Source organism: Corvus kubaryi, unplaced genomic scaffold (assembly GCF_017639235.1).
Source record: "Corvus kubaryi isolate FWS band 111438036 unplaced genomic scaffold, C.kubaryi_AGA036_p1.0 37308, whole genome shotgun sequence".
In the NCBI taxonomy this organism is placed as follows: Eukaryota; Metazoa; Chordata; class Aves; order Passeriformes; family Corvidae; genus Corvus; species Corvus kubaryi.
The window spans coordinates 6,242,743-6,266,697 of record NW_024581096.1 but is presented as its reverse complement, the minus strand read 5'-3'; the positions used below and the strand labels follow the sequence as shown (position 1 = coordinate 6,266,697).

General features: G+C 40.1%; 1 protein-coding gene across 1 annotated transcript; it reads right to left on the bottom strand.

Moving 5' to 3' along the window:
• Nucleotides 1-3,225: 3,225 nt before the first annotated feature.
• Nucleotides 3,226-22,036, bottom strand: CDC20B (cell division cycle 20B). The gene is given in 11 exon segments (XM_042028901.1): nucleotides 3,226-4,754; nucleotides 7,516-7,636; nucleotides 8,362-8,487; nucleotides 9,480-9,708; nucleotides 13,178-13,202; nucleotides 13,205-13,265; nucleotides 14,093-14,099; nucleotides 14,604-14,736; nucleotides 17,373-17,462; nucleotides 18,077-18,087; nucleotides 21,861-22,036. Coding segments are annotated over 11 exon segments (996 nt in total). The 5' UTR covers nucleotides 21,965-22,036; the 3' UTR covers nucleotides 3,226-4,665.
• Between the last annotated feature and the right edge of the window lie 1,919 nt (nucleotides 22,037-23,955).

Below are 23,955 nucleotides of genomic sequence, written 5' to 3'. Positions count from 1 at the left end.
ATTGTGAAAAATGTTTCTGCCTGCCTCTAAATTAACAGACTTGGGCATTTTCAATGCCATGAGCACCTCAAAAAGGGCTTGGATTTATTTTGTGCTGCTTCAAGAGGTTTTTACTCGGAGATGGGCATTAGCTAAGAGAAAGCAGAGAACATTCAAGGGTGGAGAAATTTTTCATTGATTTTAATTAAAAAATTTTTGCTCCATCCATCATGAGCAATTAAGCACCACTTGGAAACACAATGAAAAAGTACAAACTGAACCTCTTTTACACAACTGCCTTTACCAGATCTTGTTGAGACAGTAGTTCTCTCACAGAGAAGTAAGGAAGGGTGAGGATGAAGAAGGCCTAAACTACAGGGAAGTTTACTGAAAGTTTTGATGATGAAAAACATCTTTTTTTTCCATTTGTTAAAAAACATTGCACAGTCAGAACTTTCCACATTCCTATTCTTATTCCTAAATGTTTTTTCTTACTCTTGGGCTGAACACACAAAAAAATATATGCAAAGGGAGACACAAACACAAAAGTAAAGCAGGAGCAGAGAGAAAGATTCTCAGCAAATAAGATTGCATAAGTAAAACTGAGAGGAAAATTTGCCCCACTGACTGCTACCAACACCCAAAGCAGTGACTTGACTCTGTCTTTAAACACATAGGAAATAAGTAAATTCAGGCTTTTTTTATTCTTGCGACTACCAAACCATTGCTTAGGCAAAAACTAATTCTAAAAACCTTCAGGAAACAAAAATATCTTTATCAATCTGTAGCCCACCTGGGGCTACTTCATTTCTTTGCTCATATTTTTGCTGCCTTTCTTTCATCTTGCTGTTACATTATTTCATCATTCTGTTTCCCCTTTAGCCTGATTTTTCTTCTTCCCCACAAGTCACAAACAGCACCCTTATCAGCGGAAAATTCCTCTCAAATCCTGTCATTCAGTATTTCTCTATTTTCCATACAGTTGTTCTGAACCAAGTGTTGGAGAACCTTAGAGACCAGGAAGGAGACATTCTGACCAAGGGTAAGTTTACAATGCATGAAGAAATGTGCAACAGAAAAATATGCAGCCTTCTTCTTCTACCTTGAAATTTAGGACCTACCCCAAAATACCTTAAAAATGTATTTTTTAAATGGATGTTTTTAGTGAATTGTGCAAAATAAGCCTTTGCAATTGGACTTACATGGTAAAAACAATCTTCCAGCCTCTGTCACTACTGCCAATAGTGTAAACCTCTAGAAAAAGAGGAAGCAAGAGCAAAAGAGAACTGAATTTTCCCCTAGATGGGGAGTTTCTCTGCTCAAGAGGCATGATACGAACCCATTTAAAACAGAGTTTCACCACTATGGAATGGAACCCACACGAGCTAAGAAAAATGCTATGATAATTTGATGTCATTGTTTTATTCTCACTGCGGCTCTGTGAGATAGTTGGAGGGAAGTAACAGGTATAAACTACATTATACAATGTAACATATATGTAGTTAGTATCAAGTCAGATCACATAGGGCCAGAACAGGACAGTGTCTGCTAGACTAGTGCTTTTAAGTGTGGGAACAAATAGATTTCTCAGTCATTACATTCCAAACAATTGCTTTGTCATATTGATACACCTGAGAAAAAAGACACATACACTGTATGAGCAACGATGTTTTTTCCTCATACAAAAATTGGTTTTGACCTGAAGTTTTGGATTCTATATGTTGTGCAGTGCCCTGTAGATGCTGAGAAAGCTAGCAGAGAAAAATTCTCCACTTTTTACTGTCTCATGTGAAAGTCTCCGTTCTCATGCAAGCTATCTGTCTGATGGTTTGCTAGTTGGTAAACATTTTCAGGTGCAGGGCTGTTGTGAGAATGTAGTGGAATTGTTTTTGGTTCACTGGGAATAATATTTTGAAATGGGTGGTTATACCTCTTAGCCTATCACCTTGGTAGGTGGTTGACCGATGGGCCAATCATGTAATTTCTCCTTTGTGATCCATGCTATAAAAAGATGGGGTTTTGGCATTAAAAGGTCGGCTTCAACCATCTTCTCTGACCTGAGTGCACGTCGTTCTTCTCCGTCCCTGCGCGCAACACCAACAGCGTCCCACCTTGGGCAGGACTGTAGGGATGAAGATCTGGGCTTAGTCAACTTAAATTTTCTTAAACCTCTGTGCCACCCCTGGAGATTTAGCCTTCAGTGCATACAGACCACAGATGCAGAACAAGTTGACCTCTCAGAAATGGGTTCTGATTTCTGTCTCAGCCTGGGCCTGAGCAATATACGAGGCATGTAACTGGCAGTGAGCTAAAAGAATGCCATATTGTACAGAGAGAAAGTCAAAATTTCAAATTTTGACCTAGACTTCATACGTTAAGACCTCTGCACTGGTGGAATGAGGCAGCTATGCAAGAGCAGTGTTCAACTTTCAGCAGCTTCACGCTCCGCACATTCAGAAAAGAAGCACTGCAGTATATGTTTAATTTTGCTCCAGATTAGTTACAGTCTGGAATGCACACTTAGATGTCTTCTCAGGCATGGTCACATAATAGATCTACAGATTACACAAACAAGGTTCTCTCGTAGCTGTGGGCTGTTGAAACCAGTGACTTCTCCCACTTTTAGCTATTATGCTAAAATACATCTGGGGCAATACTGCTTTGCTAGTCAACAATGAGCAACAAATAACTAAGATATGAGGAGTTCTTAGACTAAGAAACAGGTACTTTCTTATTTTGACTCTTCAGCATCCAACAAAATATGTATGGTTTCAGTATTGATCAGGTCCTTCTATGCTACAGCCTCCCATCCTGTGTCATACACCTCCTCCTATACTGGGCAAACGAATATCATTCAGGTGCTGCCAAAGGAAAGAGAGAATTTCTGGGTGAATAAAAAAATAAAACATGTAAAAAGACTAATCCTACTCATTTTTTAACATTCAAAATGGGGAAAAATATTTTTAATATTCCTAAAATCTTTTATATTATTTAAAATACTACTTTGATTGTTTAAAAAAGATTCTAACTGATAAAATCTCCAGAAACAAACTTGTTCATATTAGAAGACAGGCACAGTATAAGTTATTTCCCATATTTAGACACCAGCTTCTTGGTAGCAATTTCTCAACTGAAAACCAATATTACCATTTCCTAATTTGCTTTTAAGACCACATGAGATGACATCAGAACCCAGTAGTTTAGTAGCAGGTTTACTGCGATCTCTTACTAGGTAAAACAGATAAGTGGTCTCAACCTTCCAGAGCTAAAGTTAGCAAACACGTGATTTATGAACAGCACAAGATGAGGCTTTAAAAATCATGAGAATTAAAGACATGTAGGTTTCACATTCATTTACAGAGATAACTTGTGCCCCTGTCTATCTCTTCTCATGCATTTGACCACAGGGTAATTTTCCATAGATTGGCACTGCTCTACTCCCCTAATAACCTATTCTTCCCCAGTACAGGAAACATTTTAAATAAGTTTTCAGTTGTGAAAAGAAAATAAAAGAATCCAAATAGTACAAGTTTCTGAGCTAAGAGGGCTTTTAATATAAAAATGCAAGAGTGAATCCTTACCCCTTGTCTCTGATTGTTCCTAACAATGAAAGCAAAGCTCTGAAGGTGTCTGTGGGCAGAACACACTGTGAATAGCACTACTGATCTCTATCTGAATAGCTTCTGAGGACCCTCCTGACATCCTTACTTAGCTACTGGCAGTGTACAAGTCTTCCACAGGCAAACCTATGTTAAAGCCCAAGGGGTTTTGTCCTTGTGAGCACTAAGTAAAATTCCCAGTATGGTGACTGCTGCACTGGTTGCTGGCAACCAGAACTAAACTGGTGCCCTTAAGAAATGAGTGAACTAACAGCTGTGTTTGGCCCAAACAGCATGCTCCTTTGACTATGTCCATCTGAATTCTTAACTAGTTGATTACACAGCTATGCACAATAATAAAATCATTATGCAATTGTTTATATTTTCATTCATTGTCAAACACAGTGAGTGGGTTTAACAAAAGGAAGCTAAATTAAAGATCCAATACAGTTTCCTAGTTATGCTAGTTTTAGTTATCATTATGAAAACAATAAATAATTCCCAATAAATCATTTATATTTAGTTACATGTATAACCTAGAGCTCTAGGAGTATTTAGAGAGATTCCATACCATGATTTATGTGATATACAGAACAATTATGACTCCTGAATTGGTCTCTGCTGATCGTAGTCTTTGAATGATTCAAGGCAATATACCTTAATTAGTATGTGGTTATCAATGGGGATGCTAAGACAGTGTAAAATTTATTGCAAGAATCAAAGCTAAAAGCACGACCTAAAACTTCATGCTGGCACTTTACACAGGGTGGATTCCTTCCATGTTTGCTAATTTAATGAAAATATACATGACATTATTCTTCAGAGTTAGAATCTTTTTCCTTTAGGACAAAACAAGCTACTAACATTTCACATGACAGACTAATAAAGAAAATTTTGTTCTCTTAAATAAATTGTACTATATTTTACCATGTTTCTATTGGAAGGAAGACACATATTTTGAATTATTGAATGGGTGAAATACATTAATCACTGGCTTTCAAGAAAAAGAAGTCACGAGGATGAGCTCAAATAACCATTATTAAAGTGCCTTGTTGCTGTGCATGCTCTCCCTAGACCCATGTTGTTTTCACAGACAAGCCATCCCATCTGCTGCAACAAAAATGAGCCTACTCTGATCTGGGCTCAGTGCTATATGAAAGACTCTCCCTTTGTGACCTGTAAAATAAAATATGTACAAAAGAAAAGGGAAGATACATCAGAATTCGATGATGATTATGCCAGTCTCTTTCACCACCCACACTGTGGCTTGTTCCACTTTTACTGCAGCAGAGAAGCATGCTGCATAGGATGTGGGAAGCTATCATCATCTGTTGACTGTTTTCGTATTAATAAGGAGCCGAAGGAAATACATTCTTAATAGGGAGTAGGCTCTAACTGACTTTGAGGAGACATTTCTGTCAAAGGAACACATTGAACCTGAACTTGGAGAACTATTGTTCTCCATGCATTCACAACATCAGTCTCATCTGTGTTTGGTAATGTCTGTCACTGTTGAGCTTTCCCATCTGGCTGCATAGGCCTTGCAGACAGCTGGCAGCAGCTGATCCAACAATAATGAGATACTGTCTCCAGCTGCTCAGTTATTGCTGTTAAGGAGATTTTCCAACAGTGATTCCACTAAGCCATTTAGTGGAATCATGTTTTGAGTTTGTCTGCAGTTGCAGTAAACCTTGAGACCTACATGCTGAAAGCAAAAAGCTACCCAGTCCAGCAGCACAAAGAATGTACAAAACTCATTAATGTGGTTGTACAAAAATCTCACCCATGAGCAGCCACTGAATTTGAACTGAAGGCAGAAAGAGTCTGGAATGAAACTGAGACTGTTGAGAACTGCATTTACCTCATTGCTCTGCCATAGACTTCCTGTATCTTCTAGAGCTGTGTCAATGCCAAGGAAACCCATGAAATTTTTAGGCACACAGCAACAAGAGGAATTTGAAGCCGTTTTCCTTGATGTTACTGGACCTCATCTTTTCTGGCTGGGTGAGTTACTGACAATCACACTGGTAAGCTAGTCCCCCAAGGGAAAAAAATCTTCTGAGTCATAGTTTCTAAAGCAGTTCAGATAAACCACATCCTAAAAGGAAGTGTGAAAGTAAGAAGTCATGTGTGACCAGCTGAAATGAATGAGTGACCTGTGTCCTCCCATCACTTGTACCTGAGTTCTCAGTGAACACAAGAGGATGGCACTTCTCTAGCTGAAGATATTATAAGGATAAACATGTGAGGAGCTGTAAAGCCCTCTGAAACTCTGGTACCTGATGAAGACCTGCAGGTACCTGTTGCCAGTGGAAAGTCTGCCCTTAACTTGTGAAGCTGCTACAGTGGCTCTCTGGAAATACTGACTAAATCCAAACACCTGCTGTCCTGGTACTGAGCAACGTGTGTTCCTCCTAAACCTTGTGACTTGAACTTCAACGCCACCACTAAATTATTTCAACAGAGATTAATTTTCTGGCTTTTCTCCTTCTGAAGTTGTTGAAATGTACACAACCTTTGACAATAGTTAGGACCATGAGTTTATAACTCAGTGAATTCTTTATGCTGTCCATTCCCTGTCTGTAATGACTCTGAAGGAAAATCTTGAGTTGTAATCTTTGGAGGCATCCAAAATTATCCACAACACTCATTGAAATTTGATTAAAATTCTAAGTCAAAAAGGAATGGAGGGCCATAGGGAGAAATCAGACAAGTAAAAATTATTTATTTCCATGGGTGTTGAGTGGAGTTTTCTGGGTTTATTTCATTGTTTCACGATCATGTTCAGGTCAGGTAATTTTCAAAGCAATTACTTATTTTATTTGCCTGTACATTTTCATTGATCTACAACAACTTTTCTAAGGGAAGGAAATTACAGCCAAAAATTTTTTTTTTTTTCCTAGAAAATTACTGTAATAGTTCTATCAGAAGTATCTCAAAAAAGGACTCAGTGCTATAAAAAGTTACCATGTTTCAGTTGTCATTCTGTTCTTAATATGCTATGTGACAGTCAACCTTAATTACAGCACTCAGCTGGTGCTGAGGGGTCTTCATTCTTCAGCATTTGCAAGAGGCTTAAACAGTGAAATTCAGTTACAATTTATCAGATCATTTCTGTGGGCATAAAACTTACATGGTTAAAAGTGTCTGAGGTTGTCTTAGAACCATCTCAAAATCATCCATCACAGTATTTATTCTGACCATATTTTGATACATGCACAATTTTTTCCAACATTCAATTGCTGACAGTAAGTTATTAGGAGTCTTCGTAAGCAGGAATATGTCTGTGTAGCAATGATCTGGGGTTTTGCTCTTGAATAGACCAGAGACAAGGAGGACTAATATCAAGAAACAGCTTCTGCATATGGTATAGCCCTACAGCACCGCAGAACAATACAGAGCTACAAGGAAACTCCACTTTCTCTAGCAGTCAGCAGGGTACAAGGGAAACGTTCTGCAGTGCATTTCTTCACAGCAAAATCCTTCATTAAAACACAGACATGTCTAAATAACACATGGAGATTTGGTTTAGACATCGTTTGAAAGCTGGTTCAGTATCCTCACATCATGAGAGGCAAAAGCACATCTGGTTTGTTTATGCTGTCTAGAAGGTCATCAGCCAGAATACACTGGAAGCAACCTGACATTAGCACATTCAATCCTGGCCTGGTAAGCCTTAGGAAGAAGTGGAAATACACATATTGCACCTGGCATGGCCTTAGGAATTATAGGAAAGGATCCCATCACAAAAAACAAGGAAATTTCACAGCAGAATTTTTTACCATGTTCTTAATAAGTCAGCCATTACAATCCCACAAATCGGGATTGTGCACATGAACACAGATGTGTAGGTGACTGCTCTTTACTCTTTTTTTTACATCAGGTATGCACTTGGAAAACCAGACTGATTTGACAGATAAATAACTGAAATACTTGCCATAGAGTTCTAACGAATTGACAAGCATTGGATACTTCTGTATTTTCATCTGATTTCCAGGAAGGCCTTGTCCCATTATCAGTTCACCGGGTAACCAGAGCAAGGAAGAAATCCTTGCAATCTAATCCAATGCAATTTAAAATTCTGCTTTAGTTTTCAGAAGAGCTTAACATACACCATTCAGAGGTTTGAAATGTAATCTACAATGTTTAAACAAGCTACTGAGAAATAGTCCCAACAGAGTATTTACTTATTTAGAAGGATCATTTAATTGTTTGCAACTCTTCAAAGTACTGTACAAAAAAGTACAGTTGCTTTATTGTCCTATCTAAACATGGTAACAGCCTGTTGGTATAACACCAAAGCCCTCAAAACACCTCCTCAGCTAAGTTGTAACAGCTCCAGCAAATCAAGTTGTTTTACTGCAGCTGAGAACCTGTTCCTCTGTCTCCTAATAGTTAGATTCCAGAGACAGATGTTTTCTCTCTGACTCTTACACCTCTCCTCACCCCAATGCTCTGGGAATTTTTCTTTCCCTTCAGGATTCTCTTCACATTTAGAGTTTTGGCCAAAACTATTATTGCCAGCAAGGAAAGAGGATGAAAAGTGTCTGGCTTCAAGACTATCTCCTCTTCAATCACTTCTGCATGAAGTGGTGAATGAGAAACAACAAACTGCTTGAGTCAATCACACACTGCAGTGCTGAATGTAGCACAATTGCACATCCAGAGAAAATCCTGCTGTTCCTCTTACTGCAGAACCACCCTCAAAGTCAGTGGGAGTTTGCCAAAAGAGCACTAGACAAAAAGAGCGTAGCCTAAATATGCAGACATTTCATCATTTCACCTGCGAATCTGTAACTGCACTTTGGATGATTTTCTCACAATTTATGTGCCAGACACGCAAAATCCCATCTTTCATTCCACCTCCTATAGCAAGGGCTTTTGACTGCCAAGGACGCCAGTTTATAGCCTAAAAAATAAAAAGAAAACAGATGCCAGAATAGGTTAGGAGGTTAGCTGGAAGAACAGAGGAGTTTTAGCTTAAAGTCTAGTTATAAAAATGAACTACAACAAGCACACGGAATGTACACTTAGGGCAGTGTAGGATCCCAAAACTTGAAATGCTGCTTCCCTTGCCCTTGTTTCATAGCCTACACTGTCCCACATACCCTCCTAAAACTCCAGCTTCTCTGCTTGCCCTTCCGAGGCCACAGACTCACACCTCAGTTCCAGAAGAACCCAGCAGGATAGAGTCTTACTGCCTAAGCCAAGCCATCGCAGAAGTCTAAGCAAAGAGGTCTACAGGGTTTACAAGACACCTGGTTTCTCCTGGGATATTTCAAGGATATGCCTAAGGCCCAGCATCTACCTGAAGAAAAGCTTCTCAGAACTCAATTCCACCTGTTTTAATAAATTTCCCTGACCCTTTAACCACAGCACTCCAGTCCAGTCTCAGATACTTTTGGGAGGACAGCTTGTAAATACCGGACTCTCCTGCCTCTTATTACTAATACCTGACCTATCTCCAACACAGACAGGGACCTCATAAAGACAAAGAATCTTAAATTGTTTCATTTAAAATTTCCTTCTTCAGATTATTTGCCACAGGAAACAGCAAGAAAATATGGGCAGGAGGGCAAAAGGAACCTCATGTATTAAATTAATTGCAGCAGAAATCATTTTCCAAAACTCCAAGAATTGAAACATCTTGTTTGCAAACTTGTAAGTATTACACCACCAAACTTTGCTGTGAAGGTACATAGATAGAAGAAAATGTGGTAAAGGTTATTTCTGTTTGGCAATATATTTACAAAGGCCTACTAATCCAGTATCAAAGCCCTAGCAAACATATCTATGAGGAGAACTGATCTTAAAATTAATGGCAACACAGACAGAAAAAACTAATAGATATCAGTAAGATAATCTGAAAAATTACCCGGGCGATATGCCTTCTTCATGTACTTTAACTGCTAAGAAATGAAGTATGGTTTCCAGTGTCTGTGACTGCAATTTCACACCAGGGTCGCTATGCCAGATATTCAATATACCACTCCTAGACCCAAATGCCAGCAACAGGTTGGCTAGTGACAATTTCAGGCTGCAAGTGTTTTGTTTGTTTTGACAAAGAGTCCCAACATGGTGCTGAGCAACCTGAACATCATGGTGACAGAGGGATCCTAGTAGTGAACCACTGCAGAGGAGAAAAAACAGCGTGGGTTTGATGTTAATGATGACAAGCAGCTTCATCACACCAATGTTTCTTCAGAAGCAAACCACATCAGAGTGAAATCTGTCAGCAGAACAACAGCACTTCAGTAAGAGGAAACACAGAACAACTATCAAACACACGCCTGACCGTGGAGGTGACTGACAACAGAAAGGCGCCAAGCAGCTGTTCCATTCAAACTGGGCAGAATACCTGTTGTCTCTCAAGTTTCTTTTCCATGAGCACACTGTATGCCACTGATCTGCACCCTGTTCAACTGCCAAGCCATATAATACAAACTATTTCCTGTTCCTCATGAAAAATTCTTTCACAAGATGATTTTTGCCAAAGCCAGGTGTGACTGCACACCCAACAGAGAGGCAGTGTAGAACTGCATTGTATCACTAAAGGTCTTTCTAGCAAGTTGCAATGTATTCTTTGGTTCTGTCCCTTCCCTTGTGTGCTGTAAGCACTCGTTTGCAAGAACATCACTTCTGGGACTATGCTAGCTAACCCATGACGCCTTGTCTCCTTTCTCCCTCCCGCTCTAAGGCTTTAGGAAAATCTGCACAGCTTGGCACTGTTGCACTAGCTGCCTGACTAGAAATGGATTCACAGTTCTACAACCAGTATCATCAGTCTACCAAAGGCAGGAAGGAGTACCCTGCCTGGAAATACTGCTACTATTAAAGTTTAGCTCCTAGATATGGGGTTTATATATTAATAGAGGAGTTGAACTGAAAATATTGAAAATACCTTTCAATGCATTTTACCATTTTTTATGGATATTACTTACATTAAACCTATGACAAATCAGAAGAGCTTCCTGCTGGAAATTCACACTTACAACTAGTATGATGACACTGAAATAAAATCAGCAAGTTCAATACAATCTTTCTGGGTATCTGAGAAAGAGATACCTGATATTACTGCAATAGATTGATTTAAGGTATTAAGGGTTAGTGACTGGAGACTTTCTCACACTAGCTCCAAAAGATTTATCAAATACACATTGAGTGACATGGAAGCCCTAAAAATGCAGACACAAAACTGACTTGTTGCAAGAAATGTCATTGTGTTCTGCTTGTATAATGGACTTGAAGATCACAAGATAGGGAAGATTCCAACCAAGCCATGTATCAGAGAAAGTTAAGCACGTCTTTATGGAAAATACCTATAAAACTAAATGGGAGTATGAGCCTTACATGCAAAGGCATCATCAATTGCCTCCTGAAGATTTATATAGATTTTTCCTACTAAATAATAATAAAATCTAGCCTAGTGTATCTGGTCCAGATGAGATGGAGTTCATTTCCCCCACAGCAGTCCCCCCAGTGCTGTGCTTTGTGTTGGTGGCCAGAAGGGTGTTGGTAACACACCCATGTTTTGGCAGGTGCTGAGCAGCACTGGCACAGCATCAGGACTGCCTCTCCATCACTCCTTTCTCACTGGGGGCTGGGCAAGATCCTGGGAGGGGACAGAGCCAGGACAGTTGACCCAAACCAATATTTCATACCATATGACATCTGGGCAGCAAAAAAACCTAAGAGAAGAGGGCAAAGGAGGCAGAGAGAGGGGAAAGCATTCTTTATTATAATCTCTGTCTTTCAGAATAACTGCTGTCCTGAAGTCCTACTTCACAGGAAGTGGCCTTTGTTTTTGCCTTATTCAACTGCCTTTATCTTCACACACAAGGTTTTTTCCATCTTATTTTCTCCCCTTCCCCTTTCTGATAAAGGTAGTGGTAGACTGGGTGGTGGGCACCTGGCATCCAGCCTGGGTCAATCCAGCACATCACAAGAAACAGAAGTCAATTGCCATATTGTCAGTGTTGGTCATATTAAGGTTCCCAGTAATTATAGTGATATGAGTGGCAAGGAAGCAGACTCCTTAGAATAATGTCTGAAAGGAGATCTTTTTCCACTTGGAATGAAAAAAAAATCAAAATTATTTGCTTTTGACACAAAAGACAACATCTGTTTTGCTAAAGGCAAAGAAAAGACAATAAAATGTGATGGATTAATTTATGGTACTGAAATTCACTTACAGATTAATGATGATGTGTTGTTGGATTATTTTTAACTATAATTAAACTGTAATCCTGAAGTCAGTTGATACTTTGGAATTGAAGCCTCCACAGTGAAATTTAGTGTAAGAATGTTGCTCTAATTTTAGTTACAATTAATATTAACTCCATGCCTTTTTTTCTCCTTATGCAGTTATTTTAACTCTACCCTAATATTAGAATTAGACGGTAAATTTCAAACTTGGAAAAGAAATAAATGTTACCTCAACCTAATGTGTCAACCATAACTGTAGTTCCCAGGTTCACACTGAATTTTATCATCAGTTTCTACTCTGAAGTTCCTGTTATTTTCACAGCTTTGGCCAAGAGGAAACATGGACCGAAACTATTTCTTGCTGTAGTAAGGTTATGCCACTTGGCACTGGCAGGATGTTACACCTGCATCCTTGTAACCTAACCCACCCAGTATAATTGCAGCTGTATTTTGTTAACTGTTTGTTCAGCTGGTATGCCTGTACCTCCTTGTACCTCCACCTTCCAGACTAGTACCGTCACAACCAGAGCATCTTGTGAAACCAAAATAAAACTACCACTGCTGTTCCTATCAAGAGATACTAGTTTCATTTTGAATTAACAATAAAGTTGTACCCTTGCTATTATGTTTCCAATTAAGTAAAACAGAACACTATCATATGATTTTAAAATCACAGCAGCATTCATCATACACAAGTCTCCCCTCGGCCCCATCATGTGTGAGTTAAAGATCTGAAACAGAAAGTGGGATGAAAAAAACCCACAAGAGTACATTTGATCTTTCTCATCTGAGCCCACATACAGAAATGATACCTAAATACAAAATATTCACCTGCTACTCTAAAATACACCCTTCACAAAGCAAATTTCAGGGACTTTGTCCCTCCTTGGGCTGCAGATAGCAATGAGCTGGCCTTTCCTTGCTGGTACAGAGCTAGAGAGGTGTGCAACTCTTAATAGCCATGGTTTGCTGGGCATTTGAAAAGGCAGATACAGTCTTGATATCTATATAGGGGCCATCTAAGCTACGTACGGTCTCCCCAGCACTGGGGAGGCCGTGATTTTTGACATTCAGACCCACTGGAGACAAAAGAATTTCAAGTCAGGCCTTGCACAAAACCAGAGTCACAGCCTCCAAATCATACTGAAATTCTGCAAGTGGTGACAGTTTTCTGGAAGGAGAGTAAGAAACAGAGACTACAGAAACAGGTTAAATCCTTTCTGGCTGCTTTCCTGTCATACAATAAATCTCCGTATGATTTCTGAGATGGGTGATAGATGAGGGAACAGGAAAATCACATTTGAACAAAGCCAAGAAAATCAGCTAAAATGAATGGGACATTTGCCTGACTAAAAGCAGCAAGACTCTTTCTGGGAATAGACTTTACTACTCACCTGCTCAGAATACAATGATTCCAGCTCCAATTACAGACAGGTGGCCAAACATATTTCTCAGCCGCTTTCTGGTTTCAATGTTCCACAACTGCCAATCCAAAAAAAAACAAGAAATAAAAATTTGACAGCAAGAGGAAAGAAAAATTTGTTCCCTTCATTTGTTCACAAGAAGCCACTCCCCAGTTCTGAATTGACATAAGGAAAACTCATTTATTTCACAGGTAAGATAACGAGTATTTCCAAATTTCAACACCTGTGTCAGTGATGCTGAAGTCAGACTGGATTGAAGGGGTGCACGTCTGTGAGTTTAAAGCTGTTTATTTATATGTCAGTATTTATAAGTTCCTACATGGACATGCTCCACTTCAGTATCTTCAGATTGATGACTCATGACTGAAGCAGGTAAGTCCAGTTATTACCTAGCACCTCAGCCAAAGTAACACAAAATCACATACACATTTACGCTGCAGATGATAGGAAGAAGTGCAAAAAGTTATTAAGGAAACTCTGCTTCTCATCTTCAGGGCTTGTTCAGTAAATGTATGATGGGAATACTGCTTCCACTCCCTGATGCTGGTCACATTGCATTTGCAGACCAAATCACTACAGTGATTATCTTCAGAACACCCTGTTATGTCATGTAAGTCAGCAGCAGATGGTGTGCAACATTTAATACCTAACCAGGACATTCTCATTTTGCATGACCTCTGAAGCACAGAACGTTCTACCATAATCCAAGGTCTGGCACCATATTTTGGTAACTAAAATCTCTCTGAAGAACAGTTGAATCCATCAGTCTGTTTAATTACAGATCTGACTCTCGCAGCAGAAATTGTTTCCACAGACCACTGTTGTTAATGTTGTCGGTCCTGGGACATACCTTGTGCATTAACAGTGTGTATCACCCCAACAAACCTTTGTCCTGTTCATGGATATACATGAACACTCACAAAGGTATGTTGAAAAACTCTTCCCAGGGACAATTATAAACACATAAACATAAAGAGTTGTTTGTTATATCTTATGAAGTGCTAAAAATCTTCAGACCTGAGATTTAGCTGTTCATGTATAGCTTGTGAGTGTTCAATTTTTGCCTGTTCACCAACAAAGACGTGAGAATTTAGTTCAGAAGGTGTCACCCAAAACACAAATGTCACTGCTGTCTTCAAAAACAAGATATTTCAAAGTCCACTCAATGGAACTGCTGCTGTGGTTACTGGCTACTACCCAGGGCTGATTGATAAAACATTTAACTTACTCTTAAGTGGGGGTAGATCTATTTGATTTGAAAGATGTATTGAGATCTATAGCTGAAGGAAGCTGTATGAGACTTACGTTCTGCAGTGATTCCATTTTATGTGAAGGGGACACACCACCATCTTTCTTGAAACACATTATAAGAATTCACAGTCTGTGCTAGAAACACCACACAGGAGAAATTAACTTACAGCAATCATTGCACCAGCCAGTAATATGAAGCCTCACTTCTGGCTCCAAAGGTGTGAATGGCTTCATAGTGGTAACAGTTTTAAGCTCATTTTGGGTCCCCTCTTGGCATCCTGTATTTGAAGACTCATCACATGCAAATCAGTAACGCAAAACACCACCATTTTTTCTCAGGCCTAAGCCTTTCACATTCTCATTATATTTGTCTCCCCATGATTCAGAGGAGGCTTGAAGTGCCTAATTTATCCTGGGTAGGCTCAAAACACTACACACACTAGACCAGGTGAAAGCCACACCTCACCAGCTTTTTCAAACCTTCATGCATTCAGTCAGCTAGAACTGAGAATAGGGTCCACCATATTTTGTTTAAGTTGTACCACTGTTCAATACAAAACATGGTGGTTTTCCTCTTTTTTTGCCTTTGTTTCTGTCAGAAGTTGCTATTAGCAGAATTTTTCATGTATGCTCTTCAACTCCAAAACCCCCTTACACAGTAATTAACTCTTTTGCTTTCTGGTGTTTACTTCCCCCCTAAGGTCTACCCCATCGATACCTAACCACAGGAAAAGGTTTTTAGAATGCACGCTCCTTGATCACACCACACTAAGCTCATGACAGCGCAGTGACGAGAAACAGAAGACAATTCAAGTACGAGCAAGAAGAGTCATCCTTTGTGGTCATTGTCTACATCAGGCTGCAAAGACTCCTCAGCATTATTTAAAAAAAAAAAAAGCCAGATCATTAGCCTTTTTGAATAATTTAATGCTAGATTTTTATGTATAAGAAATTATATTGCTGTAGTGTGCAGAGCAGAATGCTGGAGACCACATTTTTGCAACCTTCTCTGTGTTTTAATTTCCTTATTCAAATTATTCCCCAGGGAGTAGTAATTACAATGAGTCTTAGAAGTTTCAAGGGCAGAAGATGATATTTATCTCTACAACTAACCTTTTCTCTTCAAAAAAAATTTGACACTGACAAAGTATTTGTATTCTGTAAATATGCACATGCACAGCCTATATGAAACTTCAATGGCAAATTGTGGAGAATTTGCATCATGCAACCCTTCCATACTCTTCTCCCATATTCCAAAATTTGATTTTGACAGACAGCAAATGTTTCCCCTCTCAGCTGTGTATTCCTTCTCTCTGAAGATGAACAAGTAGATTAGAGTGATTTTCTTCTGTGTCTAAAATTTTGTGGAGTTTAAAAAATTAAGAAGATTTGCAGGAATGACCTCAGAGCTGCACAGTAGGATATGTAACACTGCATTCTAACCCTAAAATGTCTGACATCACTAAAATGAGACTTCGTTGTACAGAAAAAAATTGTACTTCTAATGTCTAGATTTTTCATTACTTTTGAAAAGTTTACAAAATCTTTCTGAATCCCACCAAGATAATTCAAGAAACTTAAGGCACTTAATTGTAATATTCAATGAACGGCAACTCTTCTGTAACTCTGTAAACACTTTTCTTCTTTAACACTGGCAGCTGACATTGTGTAGTGAGACAGTAACAGATGAAATCATCTTGGTAACTCATTTCAGGATTCTCTTCTCTTGTGAGTAATTCATCTACCCCAAATTCATACTGGTTACCCTTTCAGCTCTGTTCACCCACTTCATGGGCACATGAATATGCATAACAGGCTTTTTTCTTAGTGGAGATTAAATGTCATTATGCCATTTTGTTATTTTTCCTGGGTGCTAGTGGATATCACTGACTTTTGATAAGATTTTGGCTCTCACATGCCTGTGTCAATTCTCAAAATGAAACTCAGGAAAAGTAGTCAGTACTGTCACATCAAACCACTTGATTAACAAGTAGGTGGGTGGAATCAAACCTGGTATTCTTAATGCCTATATTCATTTGTCATCAAGGGGAAAAGCCACTGTGATTTATCCCTATACTGTTGCTATTAACTGCTCTGAAACCAGGCTTATTTGCACAGAGGAAAGCAACAAAAGACAATACAAATCTATCACATAAATCCCAGCTTCTTCCAAACAGGGTTGAAATCCAGATTCATAAAGAGACATAGCCAGAGCACAAAAACATATCATCTGTTCAAGACAGAAGGCACCAAAATATTAGTCTGAGATTTAATGAACTGTCTCACACCCAAGTAAGTATGGGAACGCCTGTATTATTTCACAGGCTTATCTCTTCAGATACCTCCTGTTTTCAAATCACTTGATCATCCACACTCCCTTATGCTCCTTCATTCATAGGATATTTTATGTAGTAAATTAATCTACTGCCCCACAGATGAAACCAGCTGCAATGCTAGGGACAGTTTGATCCTATTATCTTTCCCTACAGGTAAGAGCAACAAGACTCCACCATCTCTGCATGCCCTGCACTCATATGTACCCAACAGTCGATATGATACATATCCCCCACCCATTCCACAGCACAACCCTATACTTTTTGGTTTCATTTGTAGGGCTCTGAAACAGAAAAGCTGAAAGGAAATTAATGTTTTAGGGCCACCAGTGTATCAGATGGGGGCCAAAGGAGAGCCAGGTAAAATGCTGGGAGTTAACCACACCGAAAGCTGGAATACTACCTGTTCAGAGGTTGTGAGACCTCTCAAAATAGCTCTGAGCAGGTAGCTCTCAGCCACTTTGTGTTATTCTGTAACACTTGCTGAAAGAGGTAGATGCACTTGCTTTTCCTGTGTAGATACAGACTGTACTATCTTACTGTTCAGTGTGCCTGAAAAGGTTTGCTATGTTGGAACATACCTTTCCAGATGCAACTGGTGTTTTCACAGACCTCCATATCATCACTTTCTGAAATGCTATATCCAACCTCCTGGACGACTGGAAGCTGAGCTGAAGTGAAAATATGACTGAATTAAGAAGCCAGTTGAAAAACATACTTAAATATGGATAACATCAAAGGACTCAACAGTCATTACACAGAAGCTTCAAAACAGCCTGTCTCTGAGATGGGAGATGAATAATAAATACCAAATCATATCCAAATAATGTTGCTCTGACTTGAGGGACTTGAGACATCTTTCCTTCCATAAAACACAGATCCACTGCTAATGATCACACACACTTTAACAAAGCTGTTTGAACAAGGCCACCTTAGCAGTGGAAAAGGATCCCAATCTGTACATCTGGAGTTACTACCTGGGTCACCTGTCAAACCTGGGTGATCTCTTGTCCACTTCCAATTGGCATTTGGACTAATTTTACCAGCTTGTAAAGATACTTCCTGCATGCCATCAATAAGTCTATCTGTGAGGGAAGATCAGGTATGTGGTACATACACTGCAGGGCCACTGATTACAGCATGAGACCCCCTGGATGTCAGAGTCCGCCCTCAAACCAGGCATACAAACACTGGACTCCATGATCCCATTCCCTAAACCAGTGACACAACATAAAATGGAAAATAGCTACAAAGTATCTCTGAGGAATAAGATCTTAAAAATTACTTCCGCATTTCCTTGGCTATCAAAGAAATAGATGATGCAGCAAAAATAAGAAAAGGGAGATCAGAATTATTATTGGAACCTTTTTTGAAAATAATTAGCATAGGTCTTAAACCAAGATTCAAAGGCTCGGATCAGCTCACACAGGACAGGAATATCTTTACCAATTCCTAGTAATATGCATTTCTTCACAATGGTGACTGAGATGAATGCTCTGATGCCAATTTTCTGTTTGTTCTTTAATTATTTATATACAGTAATGTGGAAATGCAGCTGATGTTTTTACCAACCACTCAAGATTAGTGAATTCTTTCTCTCCAATGCCCTTCCATGCACAGTCTGTGTTACTCTTCTTCAAAACCCTGCTGCAGTCCTGACAAGAAATGTCTTAGAAAAACATAACCTGAAAATAGAAGTGTTTCTCCTTTATTTATTCCAGCTGCTCTGCAGCAGGCCTTCAGCTTTGAGAGGCATTTTCTGTATGATTTATACAGACAACTTGGCAGACAGTTAATCACATTGTTTGGTTATGTGTCCCTTTAAAATTAGTGCAGACGTTTCTGTGGAAAACTGATTGTGTATACAAAAAAGTAATATTTTGGCCCACAGAGAGACCACACACATTCACTGGTATGTGAGAAGATTTTATTCTCAATGGATCCCATTCCTTTATACTAACAGGGAGCACAAAGTAAATAGTCATTTGTTACTATATCTAAGAAGATAAATAGATTTTTGTATGGGTTTAGCCAGGACTGGCTTTTAAATGGTTTTAGGAAGATCTTAGGTTTTGTTCACCCCAGCTATATCACAGTAGAGGAAATGGTTGCAGTCCTTGGTCTAGAACTCTGAGTATATTAGCTCTAACTCAACTTCTACTTGTAAGTCACAGTATAAATCTAGGTTTACATAGCATCCATGTGAACCTCATGAGGTACCTCAATAAGGCTAAGTGCAATGTGCTGCACATGGCTCAGGGCAACCTCCAGTATCAGCGCAGCCTGGGGGTGAACAGACTGAGAGCAGCCCTGCTGAGAAGGACATGGGGGCACTAATGGATGAAAAGCTAGACATGAGCTGGAAATGGGCACTTATAGCCCAGAAAACCAATTGCATCCTGGGCTGCACAAAAAACGTGGCCAGCAAATTAAGGGAGGTGATTCTGCCTCTCTGTTCCACTCTGCTGAGATCCCGCGTGGAATGCTGTGTCCAGGTCAACACAAGAAAGACCTGTTGGAGTGGGTCCAGGCCAGACCCAAAAAAGCGATCTGAGAGCTGGAGCACCATTCTCTGAGAACAGGATGAGAGGGAGGTGGTTGTTCAGCCTGGAGGGGAGAAGGCTCTGGGGAGTCCTTATTGTTGCTTTTCAATACTTACAGGGGACTGATGAGAAAGAGAAGCCTGGTCCTTTCAGCAGGGCCTGCTGTGCTGGGACAAGAAGTAATGGTTTTAAACTAAAGGAGGGGAGATTGATACTAGATATAAGGAAGAAATTTTTTTCAATGCAGGCGGGGAAGCAGTGCAATAAGTTGCCTGGAGAGGTGGTGGATGCCCCATCCCTAAAAACATTCAAGACCAGGTTGTACAGGGCTCTGAGCAACTTGATCTAGTTGCTAATGTCCCTGGTCATTTGCAGGTGTTTTGGACTACATGACTTTTAAAAGTCCCATCCAACCCAAACCATTCTATGACTCCACTTGAAGAGAACAACCTGTACTCACCTTGAAAATACGTTTCATTATAAGAAAAAATGTTTTGTGTACATTACTTCATAGAAAGTGCTTATGATCTCACCAAAAACAAAGAGGTTACATTCAATTTCTCTGTTGGCTATATTCACCTAGGACTGTTAAATCAATAGAGTTGTTTATTGTAAGAGTTCTAATACTCACTGATTCTCCAATCAATTGATGGGGGGGGGGGGTCAAGAAGAAAGAAAGCACTGCTGTTGAAAGAAAGATGTTCAAGACTACTTCATTTATTAAGAAAATCAAGTGATTGTCCCAAGAATCAGGTTTCCCTAAATGGTATAAAAGCATGGTCTCTTTCCAACATCCAGAGATGTTCAAGAGTACCACTATTACAAAGCATCAGTCAGCAAGCCTATTAGACCATCCATCAGTGCTCCTTCTCTTAGAAGTTCAGCTTACTGCCCTCACAGAAACTCCTCAATAATATAAATTAAGGATTATAAAATGCTACAAAAAAACACATTAGGTATTGTCCTGGGTTGCAGTGTATTCTATTACCATCCTCATGAGCTGTTGAAATCAGGTGGGGCAGTGTTTCCTTGCCTCCTCCCCCCAGACTATCTTGCTGTTAATGGCCCATCATTGTCCTGCCACCTGACTCAGAGATAACTCCCTCCGGACTATCTCCTGTTAATGAGCCTAATCAACACTTGGCCTCATGACTCATTACCCCATTGTGAGATGCTCCACCCAGAGGGAGGAACCAAGCATCCCATCGTGGATATAATCTGGGACTCTGAACACCAGAGATAACCCTTCCCACTGGATTTCCAGAGGACAGGAGCTACACAGCCACCACTGGACCTTCTGAGGAAGAGCAGACTCCTTTACTACAGGATCACTGCTTCAGAGGACTGCAGCCACCATTCTACCAGACTGGCTACCACCACCCTGCCTAACAGGGACTCAGGTTGTATCTTGACTCTGTCAGTTTGAACCAGTGTTTTCTTTTAATTTTTTTTCCTTTTCTTTAATTTCCATTAAATTGTTATTCTGACTTGGTGCCTCCCACTGGTTTGTTTTCAAACTAGTACAGGTATGCATCTCTGAAGCAATCTTTTTCAATAGTTATGGTCAAAAGAGTAATTATGTGAAAAGAGCTATTAACATCTTCATATCAACTTCAGAACTGGTGCAATCCAGGGAAGGAGAGAACAAGAGAAACTGTAATCACTGACTAAAAAGTTCCAACTTAATATATGAACAGTCGCAAGGAGATAGCAGTAAAGTAGAGAAGAGGTTCTGAGCGTCATATTATGGTAAAGGATTTTATAACGTAAGTACCAGTGCTTCACATAAGAAGTCAATTTTCAAGTTAGTGAAGAGAAACTTCTTCACTAGTGAAGGTGAGTAGCTGAAGCATAGACTTATGCTCCAAGAAGACATGAATAATGCCTAAAAAAGAAAAAAAAAAAGAGGTGTGCCAGTGTTCACTAGGAAGAATAAACTGATAAAATCTACAGCAGTAGAAAATAACACCTAAACAGGAAGTGTCCTGAAGTCTTTGTTTCACATGTTAAATGACCTTTCAACCTTGACCAAAATCTGACCACCTGTTTTCTCAACTGTATTCTCAGAAAGCTGCTTTTTGGTAACTTTCATAGCACCTCCTTCTGCCTACGTGACAAAATGAACAGCTACATCCTGCAGAACTGAAGCAATCGTCTTCTTCTCACACAGTCCTTATTAAAGCAAGTGGAAGACTGAGTCATCCATGCTCTTCATGTGTATTTCTTACAATATATGCTTTCCCTCAGAGGTAACAAACCCATCTTGGGGGCTTCATTAGCTTAATTTTGATTTTAGTTTACAGGATGATAGCCTGGAGAAAGAGGAGAGAAGCTGAATCAAATAAATGACAAAAAAAGCTACTCCTGACTTTTCTCCAGCAGACAATTCCTAAATGGACCTTCTTACGTTACTGTTATCCATGTTAACAAAGTAGTACCCTCATAACTGATTCCAGGCCAAAGACAAGATAAAAAAACACATCAGAAAAGCAAATATCCTATCTGTGCACTTGAACACTGTATTACTCTTACTTTTCTATTTCAGCTCTCCTGTTATTCCTTCCTTCCAAACCCATTGCAGCATGACTGCTAGGTAGAGTAGTTTTTGTGATGGAGAGTTTCTTAGGCATCTGCAATGTTACTAGAAAAACAATTTTAATGGAAACAATTCCTTTTATGCATGGAAATATTTGTCAAGTACTTTTTAGAATAACACTGATTGTGTTATAGCAGCACTCAGAAAGCAGATCGGCACACTAAGCAGGATAATCCAAACACTGACATTTGGAGCAGTCACCCTGCTTTCCTTTTGTCAGTGAAGAGACATTTCTACAGCATTATTCATCTTATCCTAAAAAGAGATGTCTAAACAAGATCAAATTGATCATTCCCTTTATAAAGAATGCCTGTTTACTACTGCAGCTCATGTCCAGCCTTAGGTTTATTGACTAGTTATGGAGAATCTGACTCCATAGAAAATTAGTATCTGATTTCCCAGGATCAGACAGGCTTTCACCACTGCTTGTAGAGGCAGCATGCAGGACTTCCTGTTCTACAACCTGAAGATAGAAAGACCTCACACTGTTTCAGAGCCAGTTTCCTAGACCTGGAGCAGGCATTACTGAAAAGAAATACTCTGGTATTCTCCTTAGTAGAAAACAGAATTGCACTTTCTGACCAACATCATAGGAACATACCCTGGACACTTAGGAGCATCTTTTATTTTTTCTCTAAATATTTCAATTGTTAATAAAGAAGTCAACTGTGTTAAGTTCCCTACATCTTCCAGGAAGCTTTTCGTGAATGTGGATGTGCAGCATGCAAACCCACTTTCACCTAGCACTGTTGGAAGCAGGAGTCAGCACTCTCAAATCTCATTTGACGTTTTGTCAGCTCCCCCTGTTGCTGACGGAGAGAAACAGCCTCCCCTAGAGTCAAGTCCCCCGGAACTCAGGGTGCTGGAAATTTGATCTGCAACTCTGAATGGCCCTCCAGTAAATCTCTTCTAAAATGAGTGGAGTGTGGGTGTTCCTCAGCCAGTGTCCCTTTGTCAATACATGAAGCCTTAGGCACTGGAGAAGAAACAACGGCACAAGGTAAGCTCCTTCTGCCGTGAGTGTGCACTACTCCAAATCCAGGCCTGCGGACTGATCCTAGTTCTGCAGTTACAGCTGGGTCTGCAGGAGCTGCATACAGGGTGAAGAAGAAGCAGAAGGAAGCGAACAAGAGAGGCCTGTATGAGTTCTCCTGCCCTCCTGTCAGTTGTTGATATATTTTCCAGATATGAAGGTGCTGGAACAGACTCTGTGCCCTCTTACAGTCCAACAGAACTTAAACCCATTCCTGGGTGTCCCACATCACAAAGCAAAAAAAGGTTAGTGTGCCACAGGCACTGCTTGGCTGTGCATGAGACCCTCTTTTTCCTCTTCCCTTTCACCCTACTCAGTGTCAGTTGTCTGTATCACCTGCTGCCCTAGGCTGTCTGCACACAGGGAAGAGGAAACTTGGGCCCAGCGTTCCTCTCATGGCTGCAGCATGCTCCTGTGAGAAAATCACAGAATCAATTAGGTTGGAAAAGACCTCTGAGATCATCAAGTCCAGCCTGTGATGGAACACCACCATCTCAATAGACCATGACACTAAGTGCCATGCCCAGTGTTTCTTTAAACACGTCCAAGGGACAGTGCCTCCACAACCTCCCTGGGCAGCCCACCCCAATGTCTAATCACCATTTCTGTGAAGAAATTCCTTCTAATGTCCAACCTAAACCTAATGGCTTGAGGCCATTTTCTCTTGTCCTGTCACTGGTTGCCTGGGAGAAGAAGCCAACCCCCACCTGGTTCCCCCCCCCCCCCTTCAGGCAGTTGTAGAGAGTGATAAGGTCACCCCTGAGCCTCCTTTTTTCCAGGCTAAATATCCTCAGCTCGCTCAGCCGCTCCTCACAGGACTTGTGCTCCAGACCCTTCACCAGCTTTGTTACCCTTCTCTGGACTTGCTCCAGTACTTCAGTGTAAATAAAAAAATTGAGAGGATGCTGTCCTGGAGCTTGCTCTGCCTGGGCAGCCTGCGCAGTTTGCTGCAGCTGTGACTGCCGGAGCCCCGGCAGCGGGAGACGGGAAAC